Source organism: Hypanus sabinus, chromosome 9, assembly GCF_030144855.1.
Source record: "Hypanus sabinus isolate sHypSab1 chromosome 9, sHypSab1.hap1, whole genome shotgun sequence".
Taxonomy (NCBI): Eukaryota; Metazoa; Chordata; class Chondrichthyes; order Myliobatiformes; family Dasyatidae; genus Hypanus; species Hypanus sabinus.
The window spans coordinates 148583840-148605001 of NC_082714.1; the positions used below are offsets into that span (position 1 = coordinate 148583840).

At 36.4% G+C, this 21162-nt stretch overlaps 1 protein-coding gene across 1 annotated transcript in view; it reads right to left on the reverse strand.

Annotated features, from left to right (window-relative positions):
- Positions 1 to 21162, reverse strand: part of LOC132399891 (calcium-responsive transactivator-like) — a 97320-nt gene that overhangs the window by 25619 nt on the left and 50539 nt on the right. The window contains exons 7-10 of the mRNA XM_059980777.1: positions 16436 to 16537; positions 15251 to 15340; positions 9184 to 9303; positions 4194 to 4321 (exon numbers count right to left, since the gene is read on the reverse strand). Of these exons, the coding sequence (XP_059836760.1) occupies positions 4194 to 4321; positions 9184 to 9303; positions 15251 to 15340; positions 16436 to 16537 (440 nt within the window). The remainder of the gene's footprint in view (positions 1 to 4193; positions 4322 to 9183; positions 9304 to 15250; positions 15341 to 16435; positions 16538 to 21162) is intronic.

Sequence of the window (21162 nt, forward strand, 5' to 3'; positions counted from 1 at the left end):
ACATTAAACAAGGAGTGCTGTTAGGCTTAATAGGGAATATCTGGGTGGTCCTGCATTTTTTAAGGATGTAATTCCTTCCTATATTCAGAGAAATGCCTTTACAGCAATGGTGAAGAATCTGTTGATTAAGTAAGAAAAAGTATAAGTTTTGTTCTTTTTTTGATGATGAACATGAAAAATGTTTTGCTTTAATAAGCAAATTTTGAAATTGTAAGAATCATTGCTACGCAGTTCCGAAATTCTAAAGGAAAACAAATCCTTGCAATGTGTATCCTGGAGTACTAATCATGAAATTCTATACACTTATTTAAGCTAAAATTCAATTATTTCAGAATGGTTGGCTATTTACCCATTTTATAGTACATTTAAAAGTATACTAATTTTCAAGGACTCCATCTCTATCATGAACTGAAAATTCAGTTTCTAACATGTACAGGTTTGGAGATAGAAAATTAAACTGAATAAAATATAGATTTAAGCAAAGGTGATATTTTAAATGCAAACAGGGACATCTTATTCAGCATTAAAAATTGATGATTTTACGAGCCACAATTATGACAATTTCTCACTGCATTTCTAACGGAAAATGAGACACAAAAGAAACTTCAAGACACGAAGGCCTAAAAAGAACACAGGTTAAGGGTGCAATTCTAGTTCACAACAAAACAATTCATTTGTTGATTTTCTCAATGGTGTCTCTTGAAGTTATTTAATTTGTTTGGACGCTTTGAAGACTTTGCTTTATCTATCATTGTCTATTCACACTTTCATTATCTAGTCTTTCACCAAAGTTCTAGTTTTCAAACAATTTGCTCTGCGGCCTAATTTCAACTTCTGAGTCTTTTTTCATTAATCAAAACTTTCCTCAGGGCCTTGCATTCTCTTTTGCACCCATCCAAATCAACTGCTTTCTATATTCATTGCTCAAACATATCCAACTCTCACTGTTGATCTGTGCTCTACTCACAGCAAGTTGTTCCATAAATGGTCCAAATCCCATCAAAGGATATCAACTGAACTATAAAATCTAATTTTCCAAGCTATTAAATGATGAGTCAATATATTTGTCTTTTAGCTCTTTCCAGGATCACACTTGTGATGAGTACAAATGTCAATTACCCAAACTTAACCACCCCAACATTTAATCTAATCTACTTGCAGCATCATATATTAAGATTTTTTTACTTGTATTTCTCCTCCCGTCATTGCACCATAATGCTTTTTACAGGAATCTCCATTACATGGCTGTATGTCAAAGATTCCTTTCACTAATAATTTCATTTCCGATCAACACTAATAGTATGGTTCCATACCGAGTCAGCCCTTCAGTATCTCATGCATCCTTCAGTAGGATACAATGAAGTGCATGATGGGAAGTTTTTATAGATCTATAAAATTTCTACTGATGTATACTGGAGAATATTCTGACTAGCTGCATCATAACCTAGTATGGAGGCGCTAAAGTACAGGATAACAAGAAGCTACAAAGGGTATAAACTCAGCCAGCTCCGTCACAGAAATAATCCTCCCCACCATCGAGGACGTCTTCAAGAAGCAGTGCCTCAGGAAGGTAGCATACATCATTAAGAACTCACACCATACAAAATATGCTTTTTTCTTGTTACTATAATAAGGGAGAAGGCACAGGAGCTTGAAGACCCACACTCAATGATTAAGGAACAGCATTCTCCTGTCCACCATCAGATTTCTGAATGGTCCATGAAACACATGAGCTCCATCTAATTTTTGTGCACTCTCTAATTTTGTAAGTTGTAATAATTTTATGTAGATGCACTGTAATGCTGCCACAAAACAACAAATTTCACATGTCAGTGATAATGTCTGACTCAGAATTCCTCTAAAATCCTTATTTCCCCAGATTTACTGTCACCATGAAATCCAATACTTTTACTTGGCTGAGGTCAATTTATACATACAGAGCTCATTCCAGTGATGTGGTGTTTCAACTTTTGTTGCCTCTGAATAAACCAAGGCAAAAAAAAAAATAATGACAGTGGTTGGAGAAATTTTTGAGGGAGAGGCAGCCAGTTAGTCTATCCTTCAACCATTAAAATAATTTTTCTTCTTGCCTCACTCCACCAAATCCTTTTATTGTTTCATTTTTGTTTCTTCGATGTTTTCTTCTCTAGCAACATTGTGTGTTGGAATTGGAGAAGAAAATTCACTGGCTCTTTTGCTATAATTTACATACATCAAACTTATTGCTGGAACAACATCTTTGGTGCATTTTCAAAAAAGGGATAGTTAATTGGGTTCAATTTACCCCCCCCCCCCCACAAAATCATACTTTATCATCTGAAAAGCAAAAAAACTACAGACTACAGATGCTGGAAATCTGAAACAAAAGCAGAAAATACTTGTAAATCTCAGATCAGGCAGTATTTATAGGTTTAAGAGCAATTAATATGTTGCATCAACTGTCAGAGCCAGGCTTCACTGCATCTTTAAAAAATATTGTTTTCTAACTTTTCCTTGTTCTAGTAAAAAGTCATTGGTATGAAAATTTATCTGTTTCTCCTTGCACAATTTTTGTCTGGTTTGAGTACTTCCAGTACCTTCAGCTTTAAATTCAAGTTCTAGGATTCACTGAAAATGTCTCCATTTCTGGAGGAAAAGTCAGTCCAGTTATCTAATAGACTATCAAACAAGTCCATAGTTAAACTCTGATCTCTGCCTATCTTTCGTCTTCTACAGTCCAATGGAATGAATACTTCTGAAGTGTTCACTCTTGTTTCATTAAACATGGAACTTCTTATTAACTCCATTTTCCTGACAAAACTACAGATTTCAAAAAATTCAAATCAGTTAATCATCACATCTAGATTTATTTTATCTTCCTCTACATTTGGTTTAAAACTGCAGGTGGAATGTACCACTTGGTCTTTGCCCTGCCTTTCAACACTTTAATTATCCTTTGGAAACAAGAACACCTCAAAAATCAAAACACTTGTTGGATTAACACAATTCAGAATTTCAGCATAAATTACAGTATGTTTTTGTAAAGAGAGACCCTTGAAAGTACATCAAGATAAACTGACAAGTTGTAACAAAGGAAACAATTCAAAACTTCTTTCAAAGTGTAGTGTATTAAAGATATTAGACATTATAAACCAGAAACAAATGTGAAGTTGACAATTAGAATGATCACAAAAATCTGACTGTACAATTTAACAGAACAACCACTGGACAACAACAATTTCCCCCTACCACTTTTCAAAACCAGTGTTGTCGTTCAAACTTTTAGCGCAGTATTTTTCAAGACTATGTGTCTGAAAATCATTCATTTCCAGAAAAGGAAGCAATTGAAACCAGTTTTGGGTCTAACTCAGCACTCTGAAAACTGAAACAGGCACTTCTGGTCACAAATCATTGTGCACTCATGGAGTAGTCTCTGTATCAGTCACCAGTGAAATGATTTTGGAGCGTTGCTTGGGAAATTTGAACACTCCAGGGACAACTATCTTTTGGTCATGTTTCTGCTTGAGAAGAAACACACCGGAAGCAGCTTTCAGCCAAGTGCGAAGAAATTGACCCAAATATACTTGAGCAGTTTTGCTTAAAATTAAGTTCCACACCTCTCTATTTAGCACCCAACTTTTGCCCCAAAACCAGATCCATTCTGTCAATATTCCATTTACCCAAGGTCCAATTTCCTAACATCGTACCTGCCAACCCCAACACCCAGCTCCAGTTCTTTAGCTTCACTTATCTCCACAAGATGCCAGTTAGTAAATATGAAAGGGTAGACTGGGTAAATACTGGACACTGATGTTTTGAGCCTTAGACATTTCTAAAATTTACAATGACAAGCCCACTTTCAAAAGAATTATTGGTATACAATGCACTGATTTTTAGATAGCTCTAAATGCTGAGATTAATTTCTAGGTCCATATTTTCCCAAGAAATACAAAACTAGTATTAAATGGTTTTAGTGTTAATAGTTTTATTAGATATTAGCCCCTTGAATTTCCCAGGAAATACCAATAAACATTAGTAAGGCACAAACTAAAATTATTTTAGAATGTTTTTATCTGGTTTTGAAAATAGACAAAACATTTGAGGAGAATCTGTTAAGAAAGAGAAGGATGCAAAATTTTGTGTACTTTTCTTTATGTAGTAAAACATTTCTACAAAACTGTAAATGAAGGAAATCACGGGATGGTCTATCTTGCCTGTTCATATCCATATGGCCTCTGTTGCTGAGCTGAGGGCCCTGGCTGAGCAGTCCTATAACTTCCATATTGCTGGCCTTGTCCCTGCTGGTAACCTGGATATTGAGAAGAGGCTCCTTGTGTTGCACCTGTAATTTTACAGCATATTTTCACTAAGCTGATTCAGCATCATTTTTAGTTTATTTTACAATTCAGAAATCTCAAGCAAGATAAATCACATTTAACAGAAACATTCAATTGTTGATTGCTATTGAAACTAATCCTTAACTTCATTCAATAGTCATGTAAAAACTATGCCAAAGCATGCTTATGTCATATCTGTATTATTCAATGATATAGATGGATATGAGATGCTATTGGACTTGAGACTTAGACCAAGTAATTTTCAGTTTTGTTGAAGTAACGAAGTTCAGCCACAAAGTAGCCAAACAAGGATGACATGTCTGTCTCAGCATTTTCAAACTGAACATATGAGCTGATGCACTTGGCCCCTCAACATTGCTCCAACAATCGATATAACTTCATATTTATAGTTTTCATTTTTTGCAATGGCATAGGAGGAGTCTATGCTGGCTTTCAGAGTATTGCCATTAAAACCATTCCCCTATTTATTTCCATAAAACCTATTTATTTGCATATGTCCCATCAATTCTCTCTGATTAAAGATAATCATAGCAGATTTGGAGGAATGTTACTATATTAATTAAAGAAATAGTGAGGGGCAAGGAACTTAAAACTAAATTTGTGAATTCTTAAGATCATTTGATACTTTTTTGCTCTTTATTGTTAGAGACTTGGAGGTTAAAAATAGAAAAATATTGAAAAAGGATCTTATGCTTTCCTGGTGTATAAGACAAATAAATTCTTCTCAGCTTCCACCGAGTACAGGTATCATAACCAATCTTTCGATGACAAACTTTGCCATCTTCATCAGGGATAATGCTTGGGCATGTCCCGTCAGTGGTATTTATACTACCAATACTTGAGATAAAGTATTGTCACAATGAGACCAGACCTGAAGTATTGTGTACAGTTTTGGCTCCCTTATGTCAGAGTATATTGGCATATTATATTGGCAGTACAAAAGAAGTTCACTAGGCTAATTCCTAGGATAAAAAGACTGTCCTACCATTAGTCGATAAAACAATTAGATCTATATTCTTTGGAGTTAAGAATGAGTTATTGAAACATGCAAGATCCTGAAGAAGCATAACCAGGTAGAATACCTCCACAGAGAGAAACTCTTAAATAATGGACACAGTTAGAAGATTTAGGTGACATTTTAAAACTGAAGTGTACTGGAACAATACTCACAGGGGATGATGGTAAATCTCTGGTGAATTCTCTACCCTGGAGGATTGTGAAAGCTGATCATCAGAGGTTCTTAAAGAGGAGGTAGCTAAGTATTTGAAAGATTTGGAAATTGAGGACTAAAGAGAACTGGCACAGGAGAGACACAATGCCTGGGGCTGCTCAACCATAATCATAACGAATGGTGAAGCAGGGTTGATGAGCAGGATGGCCTACTCCTGTTCCTACTTTCTTATGTTCTTATTAACCAAAAGGCAACATAGGTTGGCAAGCCCAGGACAAGATTTAATAATAGGTACAAGTTAGGACACAAGCTAAGGGGTGGGGGAAACAATAAAAATGTTTTGAATGACTTTAGGTTTACAGAGGACCAAATAAAGATGTTGATCAGGGGTATGATGGAAACTAAAGCATAATAATGACTCAACACCACCTTCGCATAGTCAAGGTATGATGGACAATAGGTGCTGTCTTTACTCAACAAATCAAAACCTAGTGCCATGACTGTGATTTGGATTATATATAAGTGCTCAAAATAAATGCTTAATCTAATGCAGCTGTACCCAACTGAAGAAAGGAAACTACATCCTTGGTGAGCTAATCCCCTTCATCGGTAAATTCATTTAGAAGTTGATGTGGGAAAATAAATCATATTGATGCATCAGGAAATGCTAATCTAAACTTGTTGGCAGATTTCATGTATTGAGGCAAAGAGTGCTTTTATTCAGTTTCAGATTAACATTGTGGAACTTTAATAAATCAAGACTCAATTCCAAAAAGGTCTCTGGCATTAATCACTGAAAAAGTGGTTTTAATTAGTTTTATTTGTTAATATTTTTGATATTCTGTTGTGAAAATATTTCAGTCCAATTTCATGTTAAAAGGCAGAGTGGCCACATCAACTGAGTTCCTGGGTAAACCAATAATGCTTATAGAACTATGACAGTAGTATAGTGTAGGCTAATCAAACTTTATAGAACACGCAGGCCTAACATCCATAACTGGGTAAGTCTGAATATACAGTGCCTATAAAAAGTATTTGTATAAACTTTAATGCTCCTTGGAAGGTTTCATATTTTATTGCTTTACAACATTGAATCACGGTGGACTTAATTTGGCTTTTTTGACACTGACCAACGGAAAAAGACTCTTTTGATTAAAAATGAAAACAGATCTCTACAAAGTAATCAAAATTAATTTAAAATACAAAACACAAAGTAATTGATTATATTAGTATTCACCCCCTTTAATATAACACACCAAATCATCATTGGTGCAGCCAATTGGTTTAGAAGTCACATAATTAGTTAAATGGAAATCACCTGTGTGCAGTCAAGGTGTTTCAGTTGATTGTCGTAAAAATACACTTGCATATAGAAGACTGAACTGCTGGTGAGTCAGTATCCTAGCAAACACTACACCATGAAGACAAAAGGATACTCCAAGTGACTCCATGAATAGCTTACAGAAGTGGGGAGATAGATACAAAAACAATTCAAAGTAACTGAATATTCCTTGGAGTACAATTAAGTCAATCATCAAGAAATGGAAAGAATATTGCACAGCTATAAATCTGCCTAGAGCAGGCTATCCTCAAAAACTGAGTGACTGTGCAAGAAGGGGACTAGTGACAGAGGCCACCAAGAGACCTATGACAACTGTGGATGAATTACAAGCTTCAGAGGCTGAGATGGGACAGACTACAGATACAACTGTTGCTTGGGTGCTTCACCAGTCATAGTTTTATGGGAGAGTGCCAAAAAGAAAGTACTGTTTGAAAAAAAAACTCTCATGAAATCTCAGCTAGACTTTGCCAGAAGGTATGTGGGAAACTCTGAAATTAGCTGGAAGAAGGTTCTATGGTCTGATTAAACCAAAACTGAGCTTTGTGGCCAGGGTAAATGTTATGTTTAGCAAAGGCCAAACACTGCACATCATCAAAAACACACCATCTCTAACCTGAAGCATGGTGGTGGCTGCATTATTCTGTGGAAATGCTTCACTGCAGCAGGCCCTGGAAGGCTTATGAAAGTATGAAGTAAAATGAATGTTGCAAAATTCAGGGAAATCCTGGAGGAAAACCTGATGCAGTCTGTAAGAGAACTGTGACTTGGAATATTTGTTTTCCAGCAAGATAATGACCCCAAGCATAAAGCCAAAGCCACAAAGGAATGGCTTAAAAACAAAGTTAATGTCCTGGAGTAGCCAAGTCAGAGTCAAGACCTCAATCTGATTGAAAATGTGACTAGATTTTAAAAAAAGTCTGTTCACTCATGATCCCTTTGCAATCTGACAGAGCTTGAGCAGTTTTGTAAAGAAGAATGGGGGAAAATTGTTGGCCAGATGTGCAAAGCTGATCGAGGCCTATTCACACAGACTCAAGACTGTAATTGCTGCCAAAGACACATCTACTAAATACTGACTTGAAAGGGGTGAATACCTATGCAATTAATTACTTTGTGTTTTATATTTGTAATTAATTTAGATCACTTTGTGGACATTTGTTTTCCCTTTGATATCAAAGTCTTTTTCTGTTGATCAGTATCAAAAAAGTCAAATTAAATTCACTGTGATCCAATGCTGTAAAGCAATAAAACATGAAAACTGGGGGGGGGGGGGGGGGTGGGGGCAGGGAATACTTCTTGTAGGCACTGTAACCTGCTGAAATGCCACTGAGTAAGCTTCATAGTTTACTCGTTCACTGATTTGCATTTACTGAACAACTGCTTTTCTTGGCTTTTAGGCTGGATTTTATGATGGATTGAACCGTCTTCAGCCATGCTGGATCATTTTGTAATGCCAAATGATATTCCTCATTTGCCAGTTACAGAAAATTAAAAAAGTAATACGTCAGTATCTACTTCATTTTCCTCCAAGAAAGAGGTTGAATTGCCTTTAAAAATATTCTGCATTGTTAATTGCTTTGTGGCTCCCCCTTAACAAAAATGAAATGTGCATGATAGAATTCAAACTACTGTAGGAAATTGCAATACCTCACAAGTTTCTTAATGATAAGCTTGCTGAAATAGTAGAAAACTACTTTCCTGTGTATTGGTTATAAATGAAAGGAAAGCAGACCACTAAGTGGTTATGATTCTTCCCCTACCATTCTTTGCAAAGTACTTATTCTCATATTTCTGAGTCAAAGCAGTTTTATTTAGGCAAGTGTTATGCAGCTTTATTGATGGAAACCAATACAACACTAAAATCTACACAACATGATCAAGGAACTGAGCACAAGCTGCATGTGTAGAGACGAACACTCAGCTCAGATAAAATTGCCAGCAACACAACTTGAATCTCCTAGCTGTATATTGTTATCCAGAATCCACAAGAACAGTAATGCCTAAATCCCCATAAAGTTTCATAGTTATCTGTTCAGTTTGAGATCTGAGGTTCTCCAGGTACCCATCTACATTTCTTATTGAAAAAAATGCTTTAGAAATGATAATAGCAGAATTCAATATGATTTATGATAGTCTGTGGGGTCTGGTTTGCTGCAGATGTGGTACTGTGCTTCAAGCTTTTAAATTGTGATCTGGATGGTTATTAACAAACTCAGATGCATCTTCTACAGGCCAAGTATAAACAGGTTTCAAATACATTATGACAATGTGCTTCTGCATTATCTGTATATTAAACATTCATAATTCATTGATGGTGTTTTTCTCCCACTCACCATATCCTTGTTGTTGTCCTGGATAGCTCTGTTGGGAAGGATATTGCTGCTGGGTGTAAGTCTGTTGCTGGGTTGGTCCCTGCTGGTAAGCAGTTTGTTGTTGGGCATATTGTGAATTGCCTGAATAAACGTCAGAAGAGGCTGTTAAATCTTGTTGTCCTTACTATAAAAGTAGTAAAACACAACCATTCAAAATCTGCAAAATGACTACATTCTCATTCCAAATCAAACTATAATACAGTGGTTATTGCAATTTCTGATTGTCAGTGATTCTGTAGGAAATAATGCATAATTAGGTATGAACAGTATCAGAAATTAAAACAGAAAATGGTGGAAGCATTCAGCAGATCATGCAGCATTTTTGGGAAGAGAAATAGAATCAACATTTCATGTTAAGAACCCTTCATTACACACCTTGATGCTCAAGACATAGTCTTCTCTGCATTGCAGAAACTAAAGGCAGGTTAAGTAACCACTTTGTCAAGAATTGTTACTCAGTCAGCAAGTCAATCCTGAACTTCCAGTCATCTGCTCTTCAACCATTTGTTCCACTTGATTCTGACCTCCATGTCTTAGGTCTCCTATAAGTGGCAACATATAGGAAAAACACCTCACCTTCTGTCCAGGTATACAACTGCCTTTGGGACTTAATCTTGAACTTAATATTTGCAGGTAACCACCACTTTATCTCTCTTGTTATCTTTAACAGCCAGTTCCTTTAAAATAATTGATATTATGATAACTTAGTCTGTACCCTATCACATACATCCCCTCTGTTCTCTCCACTCCTCTCATCTTGCAACCTTAAAAAATGCTCATTTACTCTCTTTCATAGTTCTATTGTTCTATCTTTACATGAAACATCATCTGCTTCTCTCCCCATTGATGTTGTTTACCCTGCTGAGTTCTTCCAGCATTTTCAGTACTTAAGTTTTGTTTCACTTCAAACATTCTATCAGATTATTTTGCCACTATCATGATTTATTAATGTACTGTAAAACAAAGAACAGTACAGCATAGGAACAGGCCAATCAACCACAATGCTGTGCCGAACTAAGTTAGTAATCAAGTGCCCAACTAAACTAATCCTTTCTGCCTATACAATGCTATATACTTCCATTTCATACACATTCATGAGCCTATCTAAGAGCCTCTTGAACACCCTTTTTCACGTTTGCCTCCATGATCACTCCAGACAGCACATTCCAGGGACCCACTACTCTAAGTGTAAAAAAAAATCTTGCTGCACACATATCCTTTGAATTTATCCCCTCTCACCTTAAATGCATGTCCTCTGGTATTATGCGTTTCAACTCTGGAAAAAATACACTGACTGTCCATCAATGCCTCTCAGAAGTTTATAAACTACAATCAGATCTCCCCTCAGCCATTCCCGTTTTAGAGGGAAAAAAACCCTAAGTTTGTCTAGCCTCTCCGTATAAGAACGTGCCCTCTAATCCAGGCAGCATTCTGGCAAACCTCTTCTGCACTCATCAAAGCCTTGACATCCTTCCTATAATACAGGAACCAGAATTGAATGCAATACTCTAGATGTGGCTTAAAATGATTTTAAAAAGCTGCAACCTCCCCACTCTTGAACTAATTAAGGCAAGCATGCCATATGCCTTCTTTACCACCCTATCAACCTGAATCACCACTTTAAGGGAAGTGTGAAATGAAATCCTATTTTCCCTTTGCTCATCAATATTGTTAAGGGTCCTTCCATTAACAAGGTACTGTATCTTTACAGTTGATCTCCCAAAGTGTAATACTTCATATTTGATCGGGTTAACCTCCACCTGCCATTTCTCTGCCCTTTTCTGCAAGTGACCTATATATGATAAGCATTGTTGCTTCTGATACAAACACTCAACAGTACATGCCATCTACTGCTCTCTGACTTTTCTCCAACTTCTAAAGCAAGCTATGGCTTCATCCAGAGCAGGACTGGAAATCTGGGAGTTGACATTAGGAAGTTATGAAGCCAGGAAGAAAAGGTTCCTAAATAAACTACACATTTTGTTGTCCCCCCCCCCACCCCCTCACTAAAGGTAATGCGACTGACTGGATAGGAGCTCATCAAAAGAAGTAGGTAGCATATGGGCCCTAAATGAGGAAAGCAGGTAGATCCCGCAGCAATGACTGGACAGAGAAGTATGGTAGACTTGGAGACAAGGTCTTAATCACAGAAAGACATGTTACAGACAGTGATGAGGGTGTAGAATGCCAGTTTTACTGTGTGAATTGGTGGGCGTAGAGGAAACAATTTCTTTTGCTAATATTCATTCAATGCTGCATGCATGCTTATCTTAGGGATCCAGGTCCTATCTTCTCCTTTCACATGTTGGATTTGCCAATGACTGGGCAAGAGGAGTTGAGAATGGAATATTGTAAAATTGAAAGCCACATTTTAGTAACATATATATTGATGTAGCACTGGTTAATTTTTCAACTTGTATTAAAACCAGAAGTGGGCAGTACATGGCAGGCTAGGTTCCTTTTTGAAGACTTACTGAATTTCAAAAATTGTGCAATGATATCCAGCTCATTGTACCACTGGCACTGAAGCACAAACAATCATTTCAGCTTATTCTACTCAAAGGCCTTTAAGTTTTGTTACCAAAAAAAAAGTAGTCTAGACTGATTTTCATCTCATTCGATCCAAGTCCAAAATGTGTAAGGGCAGAGTTCCAATCTTCCCTAATGACTAATTGTCTAATTCTTTACCCACCCACAACAATTTTCCATTCCCAAACCACCAAACTTAACTTCTTATTCAGTTCACTAAAACGTGTCAGGTTGCATTTGTCTTTATTATATCATTACCATCTGGATGTAACTAATGTTTAACAGGCCCAGATCATCACATCAGAGAGTAAGTAAGTATTCAAAATGAAGCACCAATTAAAATTGCTTTTATAAACCCAGACTCACAGAACCCAAAATAGTACAGCATTGTATGGACTCTTAGACCTTTGATGTTGTGCCGACCCACATAAACCTACTACACTATTAATCAAAACCTTCCCTCCTACACAAGCCATAATCCTCCATTTTTTTAACATTCACATACCTGAGATTCTTTTAAATGTCCTTATTGTATCATCTTCTACTATCACCATCAGCAGTGCATTCTTGGGATGCACTACTCTGTTTAAAAAAAAAACTATCTCTAACATCTCTCTTAAACTTTCCTCCATTCACCTTAAATGGATGTCTTCTGGTATTGGCCAATGTTGCCCTAGGGAAAAAGTGCTAACTGTCCACTCTCTCTATGCCTCTTATAATCTTATACACCTCTATCAAGTTGCCTTTGTCCTCTGTTGCTCTAAAGGGAAAAGCCCTACCTTGCTCAGCCTATCCTCACAAAATATGCTCTCTAATCCAAGCATCATCCTAGTAAATTTCCTTGTACCTTCTCTAAAACTCATCTTTCCTATAATGAGGTGACCAGAAATGAACACAATATTCCTAGTGTGGTCAAACCAGAATTTTATAATGCTGCAACATTACCAATCTGCTGACTGACAACAAAGCCAGTACACCAGCAACTTTGAAAGATCAATGGACAAGGACAGCAAAATCCCTTTGTTCTGCCACACTGCTATGAAACCTACCATTAACCTTGTACTCCACCTTCAAGTTTGGTCTTATAATTTCACACTTTCCTGGATTGAACTCCAGTTGTCATTTCTCCACCCAGCTTTGTGTCCTGTCTATATGCCATTATAAACTATGATAACCTTCTGCACTATCCACAACAACTCTGACCTTTAAATCACCTGCAGATCCTATCCTTCTAATTCCTTATCCAAGTCATTTATAAAAAGATCACAAAGAGCAGGGATCCAAGAATAGATCCCTACGGAACATTACTACCAACCTCCAGGCAGAATACACTCCATCTACTACCACCCACTGCCTTCTGTGGGCAAGCCAATTCCAAATCCTCACAGCTAAATTTCCATGGGTCCCATGCCACATGTTTTTCTGGACGAGCCTGCCACAGAGAACCTTGTCAAGTGACTTTCTAAAATTGATATACACCACATCCACTACTCTACTGTCATTAATTTGTTTTGTTACCTCCTTGAAGAACTCATTTAAGCTTGTGAGGTACATAGCTGTGCTGACCATCCCTAATAAGACTGTTTCTCCAAATGCTCATTAATCCTGTCCCTAAGAATCCTCTTCAATAGTTTGGCCAGCACCAAGGTAAGACCCATTGGTCTATAATTCCCAGGATTGTCCCTATTACTTTTTTTGAACATTGGAACAAAATTTGCCATTGTCCAATTCTCTGGTACCAGTCTGTGGCTAGTGAGGACATTAAGATCACTGCCTGGCTTTTTAACCTCAACATGCTCCAGCACATTAGCCTGTTCTGTGGTAAACTCACATTTGTCAAAGTCCCACTCCTCTTGGTGAATACTGTAGCAAAGTATTAATTGAGAACCTCCCATAGGCACATTTCCTTCTTGATTCCTGAATGGTCCTACTCCTCAATCCCCTATTTTGCTTTTGCCTCTGACTACTCCTCAGGCTCTACCAACTATTGATAATATCCTTTTTGACCCCACACTAAAACATTGCCCTTTATCTCTCCATAACAATCAGCAATTATATTCACCCCTAAACATGGCTCATATCTCTATTCACTAAACCATCAGCCACTCCTTTTTCATTTTTCATTCAAGGGTGTTCTGGCTTACCTCCCTTTCACAGACCCTCCCAACCTAAATCCATCCAAAGCAATGCTGTTCATTTTAGCCTCCTTTGACCCTAATGGTTCATACCCTTGCCCTTTATCATTTGTATCAGGATGCCTTTAGCTATCAGACTCTTGCAACATTGAAATACATGCTAAAAATCCCTCTGTCATCTTTTGAAAACCAAATCTTTAGACCATCTTCCTTATAGCTTGCTTGATTGTGGTCATTTACTGGAGGGAGGTAATAACATCCAGTCTTGCCTGCAACATGCCTTATGAATTAGATACAAGTTCTATAAACCAAAAGAACTCACAGAAAATCAGCATACAATTTCACCCAACATAGATGCTGTTCAGGTCCTGGAATAGCATTCATCTATTTACTTATATGAACCATATGCAGGTAAGTTAACAAAATCAAGTAATTTTCTAAAAGTTTCCTCTGACGATAAGTTGAAGCCCTTATCACTATATATAGAAGATCAGGCCATCAAGAATGCTGGTATCAGTGAAAAATTATTTGCAAAATCAGAGAAAATCATTTTGTTAGCCATACACTGAATTTTTCAGAAATTTCCCTTTGTCTGTGCAGACAAATGCTACTTTTAATGAAGTGCTGTCAAGCAGACATGGTTGTTTTGTGCATTGGGTCCATATACATCACCTTTAAATACACTGCTATTAATTCATTAAGCCTTCTTCAATTGTTCCTTCCAAACCACAATTTTTACTAATTCAAAGACCAAGTGCAACAAGCAAATGGGAACACTGCCGAAAGTTCTCTTCTAAATCATCCTCCAATTTGACCTGAAAAAAGATCCCAATTCATTTGTCATCATTAAGCCCAAATCCTAGAACTCCCTAGTAGTAATTTCAGCAGGTTGCAGTGGTTCAAGGATGGTCACCATCATCTTCCAATGGACATTTAGGGATTTGCAATAAATATACCTTTTCAAGCAACGTCTAAATTTTAAATGAGAGTAAATGAAAAGTTGCAGTTTTAAGTCAAATGGATTTAAGTATTTCAAATCTGGTCCCCCTAAATCTATACATCTGTTAACCTTAATATATATGAGATATTCATCTATTATTATACTTTCAACTGTATGTTTGTGCAGCAGAAATTGTAGTTAACCATTTGAGTTTTACACAGAACATAGAACACAGAAGAGTACAGCACAGGAACAGGCTTTAGGCCCACAAAGCAGTGCCAAACCAAATAAATTAGTAATCAAATGGCCAACTACACTAATCCCTTATGCCTACATAATGTCCATATCCTTCCATTTTCCTCACTGCATTTTAACTGCATTATGCAGTTTTAGCTGCATAATGATGTATATTTATTCATATTACCTCCTTCATAATAATGTTGTGAGGATTCCTCAAATGACCTCTCGTATCCTTGTTCTGCATAAGATTGTTGGTATGCATATTCACTATGACCTACAGGGCATGTTGCAGGAAGAAAATGAATTATTTTACAATGTTGTACAATTAAAGTCTATGAATGAAATAAATTTCTAAATCACCTCAAGGGAAAAATATAACTAACCTACTAAAAATCACATTGAAATAATCTCAAGTCTTTTATGTTTATAATATATGTGCATGTAATTGTAATCAATTATCTCTTGTTTAAAAGTTGCAAAGATAGAGAGGTCTCACCAATCATGTAAAATGTTCACCATACATCCCACAACCAATTAAGTCAGAAGTTACTCATGGCTATCCTCCTCTCTAAATAAAAATAAATAATTTTTAATTTAGGAAAATTAAATCACTCCCGTTTTGATACATTATTACCTGGTCTTGGATAATATTATATTTTTGTGGATGGTACTAAAGTTTGAAATGCAGTAAACAATGAGAAAGAAGATACTTCGGAAGTCTGTATCAATTAGGTAAACATATGCTTGAAAAATAATATGTTCAAAATGATTCATGTTGGTAATAATAATAAGAGACACAATATACAGTGGTTTTTACAAAATCTAAGGGGAGAGTAACCCAAAAGTTGAGGAAGCCTTTCAAAAGGCAAATAAGAGTGTTCATTTTAACATAGGGTCACACCCAGAAGTTAAGCTAAACCTTAATAAAATTGATCAGGTCAACTAAAGTGCTGCAATTAAAAAAAGATTTTTAAATTGCAGCTGTATAATGCAATAAACAATTGTTTTCAGAAAGATAGTTCCTTAAACACAAGTAGACAGGGTCAGAATTTTGAGAAAAAAATATCTGTCAAAACCAGGTTGCTACATGAAAATATGTAAGGTGGCAATTTGTTCCTCTACCAAAATGATTTTTCCTTGAAATATACAAAGCAATACTTCCTTACACCACATAATACATTAAGCAACATTATAAAATTTGTCAAAGATGACTTTTAATCATCTCAGATTTTTAATATTATGCAGTTTCAGTACACTTAAGTTAGCAGATTGAAGAGCAAATGATTTACTGGTAGATAAATCTTTATCTAGTTAGATAAAATTTTCACATTACAAATATGAATGGCAGTCTAAGGGAAAAAAAATGTACCATCAGGATAATACTGTTGATTAATGGTATCTGTGGGTCCTTGGGCATGTCCATATTGCTCACCATAGTAATCTTCCTGTCCAATGTATTGCTGAGAAGACCCTGCAAAACCAAAGAAGAAACAGTAACCAGTTTGATAATATTGTTGTAGTTTTGTGTTTCAAAGTAATGTTCTGTATATAGACAATTTATTCAGCCATGTTTTCACCTAAAAACTAAACACGCACACAAGAAAATTACTGAATGTTCTCTGCTCAGGAAAAAATATTGAATTGTTATCTGAAGATTAAAAATATATTATATGAAATGTCATAACAAACAAGTGATACAATTGTGCTAGCAGTATCTAGCATAGTAGCAGGAGCAAGTTTTGAATGGATTAACCATGGCATATTGTAGCTTATATTCATGTTACATTTCACAGTCTCAGCCACAGTAACCAAAAGCATAGGTTTTAACAATTGAGTAAATTACATAAGGAACTGTACAAATTTAAACTTTTCTTGGCTACATTCCTACATCTAAACTTATCACAAATTCTACTTTTAAACATACTCAAGTCTTTAAGATTGTAACCATGCTTTGTTCTGTCTCACTATTTAGAAGCATTTACTCTAACTGCTTGGTGGCCATCACAACATTTATCCAAAAATTCAAATAATAAAGATTTCCATCTGTCAATGTTTGATGTACCGGACATTAGATTTGCTTTATTTGTTTCAATCATTGCCATGGTCCTTGATCTATTGGAAACTGTTCTTCAGCTGAGAAAATAAACTGGGAACTAGTTATCTCCCATAAAAATATTCAAGAGTCTTTGGTGTTCCCCTGATGTTCTGACCAAGACTTATGCTTCAACCAACATCTCTGAAACATTAACATTCCCATTTATTGGACTTTAATGTGTACAAATTAGCTTACTGCAGTTTGTCACAAAATAATTTGTCAAGTTGAACAACAGGCCCGTCAAGCCTACTTGACAGCACTGACTATGCCACCTATGTAAATGAAATCCATTTGATTGCACAAAGTGTAAATCCATCTATTCCTTGCCTATTCATGAGTCTGTTTAAATGCTTCTTAAAATGTTGCTTCTACCACTTTCCTTAGCAGCATATTCCAGGCTTTGTACAAAAAAACTTGCCCCTTCTCACTTAAGACTATCTTTCTCGTATTTGATTTTTCTATTCTATACAAAAGACCAAATATCTATCCTATCAATGCCTATAATTATTTTCTAAACCTCTATCACATTGCTTCTCAGCCTCCAGTGCTCCACCGAAAACAAACCAAGTTTATTCAACCTCTCCTTATAGCTAATACTCACCAATCAAGACCCTATTCTGGTGAACCTCTGGTACACCCTCTTAAAAATCTCCTATAATGCGGGGATCAGAATTGGGCACAATACTTCAAAATGGCCTATCCACTGTTTTATATTGCTGCAACATGTAAATTCAAGTTTATTTTGCTTTCTCTCCTCAGGCTCTCAATGTTCACTTGTTTTTTTTAAAATTAAAAAATAAATTATCCTACAGTTTGAGCACAGCAATTCTGAATTAAGACTTGGTTTCACTTTTATTTTTGAAATTGTTGTGAGCTATTAAAATTTTCGATTCAACAGGGAGAACATTTAACAGATGTGAGACAGGAAACAAAAAAAAGTTACCCAAATGACTGAATTGGGAAGAAATTAAACTTAATTCCAAAATGTAGATTTTAATCTGGTGCAAAAGTGCATGACAGGTGACAGCTGAGCTCACAGTACTCTTATTATCTCTTCCTACCTTTATTTCTGGCTTACAAATAAATTCTGAGTTCTTTTGGCATAGATGTGCACAGGAATCATTGCTGCTTCCTCACTGCCCCTAGGATCTAGGGTTGAATTCTAACTTGAGGTGCTGTCTTCATGAAGTCTACAAATTCACCTTGTGATTATGTGAATGTTCATAAGTACTTCTATGTCCTCCTACATCTCAAAGATGTACTGTGAGATTAATTGGCTACTGCAAATTATCTCTTAATATAATTATTAAATGGTGAAAGAATTAAATGGAGTTAATGAAAATAATGAAAGAATATAAATGAAAGAATAACTTACAGGGCTAAGGAGATATAAGGGAGAATGTGACTGAACTGCTGGGAGACCCCATAGCCTCCTCCTGTATAAAACTGTGTCGCCCTAAAATTGATGAAAATCACAAAACCAAAGGGAAATATAGTTGCAAGGTTCATGGAAAGGCATCACTTGAATTTTCTATGTGATACCCCACTGAAATTCAGAAAGCTGGATACAGCTTGGCTTTTTGTTATGCCATATTGTAATTTCTCAGATGTATCTGCACACAACCCAGCAGATACAATCTTACCATCCAGCTTTTAATGTGACTGTTGGGAGTGTTGCTACTGAATAAATGATGGCTTCAGAGATAGGAGACCAGGTCACACTAGTTAAAAGCCCTACAAGAGGCATGTTCTTAATGCAGAGGACAATATGACTATCCAGGATAGGGGTTTTCACCAGGAGATTAGCAGGGAGATCTCTCAACGTACATATACATAAGACTATAAGAGATAGGAGCAGAATTAGGCCATTTGGCCAATCAAGCTTTCTCCACCATTTAAACATGGCAAATCCTTTTTCATTTCCTCAGCCCTGCTCTCTGGCCTTCTCCCCATAATCTTTGACGCCATGTCCAATCAAGAACCTATCAAGCTCTGCCTTAAATACACCCAACGACCTGGCCTCCACAGCTGTCTGTGGTAACAAATATCACAAATTCACCACCTTTTGGCTAACCTTGCCAATTTTGCCCTATCTTGTCCTGTGTCACCAAATACTCCATAATCTCATCCTTAAAAAGACTCCAACATCTTCTCAACCACCGAGGTCAGGCTAACTGGCCTATCATTTCCTTTCTGCTGCCTTTTTTTAAGACTGGAGTGACATTTGCAATTTTCCAGTCTTCTGGCACCATGCCAGAGTCCAATGAATTTTGAAAGATTATTACTAATGCCTCCACCATCTCTACCACTACCTCTTTCAGAACCCTAGGGTGCAATTCATCTGGTCCGGGTGACATGTACCTTAGGTTTTTCAGCTTTTTGAGCACCTTCACGCTTGTAATTTGTAATAGCTGTCCAGCAGAGTATCTTGTAATACAGACAATACAGGCATGTGGCATACCATGTCTGTTCACATGGTATGAAGGAAATGTAGATTATGACTTTTTCCCACCAGCATTGAGTTTTGGTGTACTCCCAAAAGGACAGCAAATTACAAGATATTGCAGAGATCAACAGCAGCATCCCAAGGTTGGGAACCTAAGACTTACTATAACTTCCATTAGCAAAGAAGTCAGGCCACATAGGAGGTTGTATTAAGGGTTACAGGAGATGATTGATCTCAATCAGAACAAACAATTTAGTGTTAATACTTTGAACAGAACAAAAAAATATGCATGCAACTATTATTTTTCATATGAGTTTAAAAATCTCAATGCAGATGAATTTGCACTACTGCCAAAGTAATTTAAGGGTATTTTATGGTGGAAAAATGCTAAATAAAAAAGAGGAATTTCCCAATGGATGCTGATTTTAAAAATTACTTAAAATTGCTCTATTTTGAGTTGGCAATTTTCCAACACCACTCTCTGTGGATGGATTCCTAGCAGGTTGTATGCAGGCTATCAAATGCCCTTACAGAATTAATGTAGTAACTTTCAGGCAAGATTAGACAGAAAGGTAGCAGCACAGCCATGTTAGGTACTTCCAGCTTCCCAGGATAATGCTATGTTACACAGATTCAGTGTGCAAGAAATGTACAGTAAGGTAAAACCAATTACCATTGCACATAGAAATTACCAGCTTGTTTACTCTCAAGAACAGATTTGTACAGAAGGAGTTCATCAAAAAAAAATTAAAATATAGCAAAAAGCAATTAGAAACACTTGTCACTATATACATAATACCTTTTTATAATATACCAACATTTGACCATTTAATAATCTTAGGAAAAGAAAAGTAATTGCCAACTTCAAACTGTAATTAATCCCTAAAAGCGTTGAGATAATTAAAAATATGAAGCAGCTACAGAAGCAATTTGGCTTGGATCTATTTGCACTATCCCTTAAAGGAAGATAAGCAGCTTCAAGAAGTGTCAAATTGTGTAAATCAGTTAAACACTAAACTAGATCTTGCTGCTGATGTCAGTATACATTTTCCTTTTGTGGATCTCTTGTTAGGAAACTGCTTGCAGAAGCTCACATAGTCCAAATTGATGAGGCCATGCATAGTAGCAGCACCTCAGGCAGAGTAATGCTGTTAAGAATCAAGCCAGAAGAAGCCCAATCCATGAAACAACTAAACACCTTTGATAATCACATGCCTAGTTTGGCCAATTATCAAATCTATCCTTGACATTCAGTAACATGAAAAGCAATAAAACTGTAAACCCTTAAGAGTAAATAAAATAACAATTTAAAATTTAAATAATTCAAATAAAAGCAAATTACCTTACTCTTATCCTTCACAATTGTTTGTCTTCACTAAAATGAATGAGCTCCTGTGCTAGAAACCTCTCTTAGGTTCACCTGGCAGATTACCTAGCAAGTTCACATTACTGAACTTCCTTCTCTCAAAGTTATTGTATAAAAGGGTTGGCGGGGTGGAGATATGCCTCTTCTAAGGGAAGTGATAAGCACTCTCTCCTTCCACTAGCCTGCAGG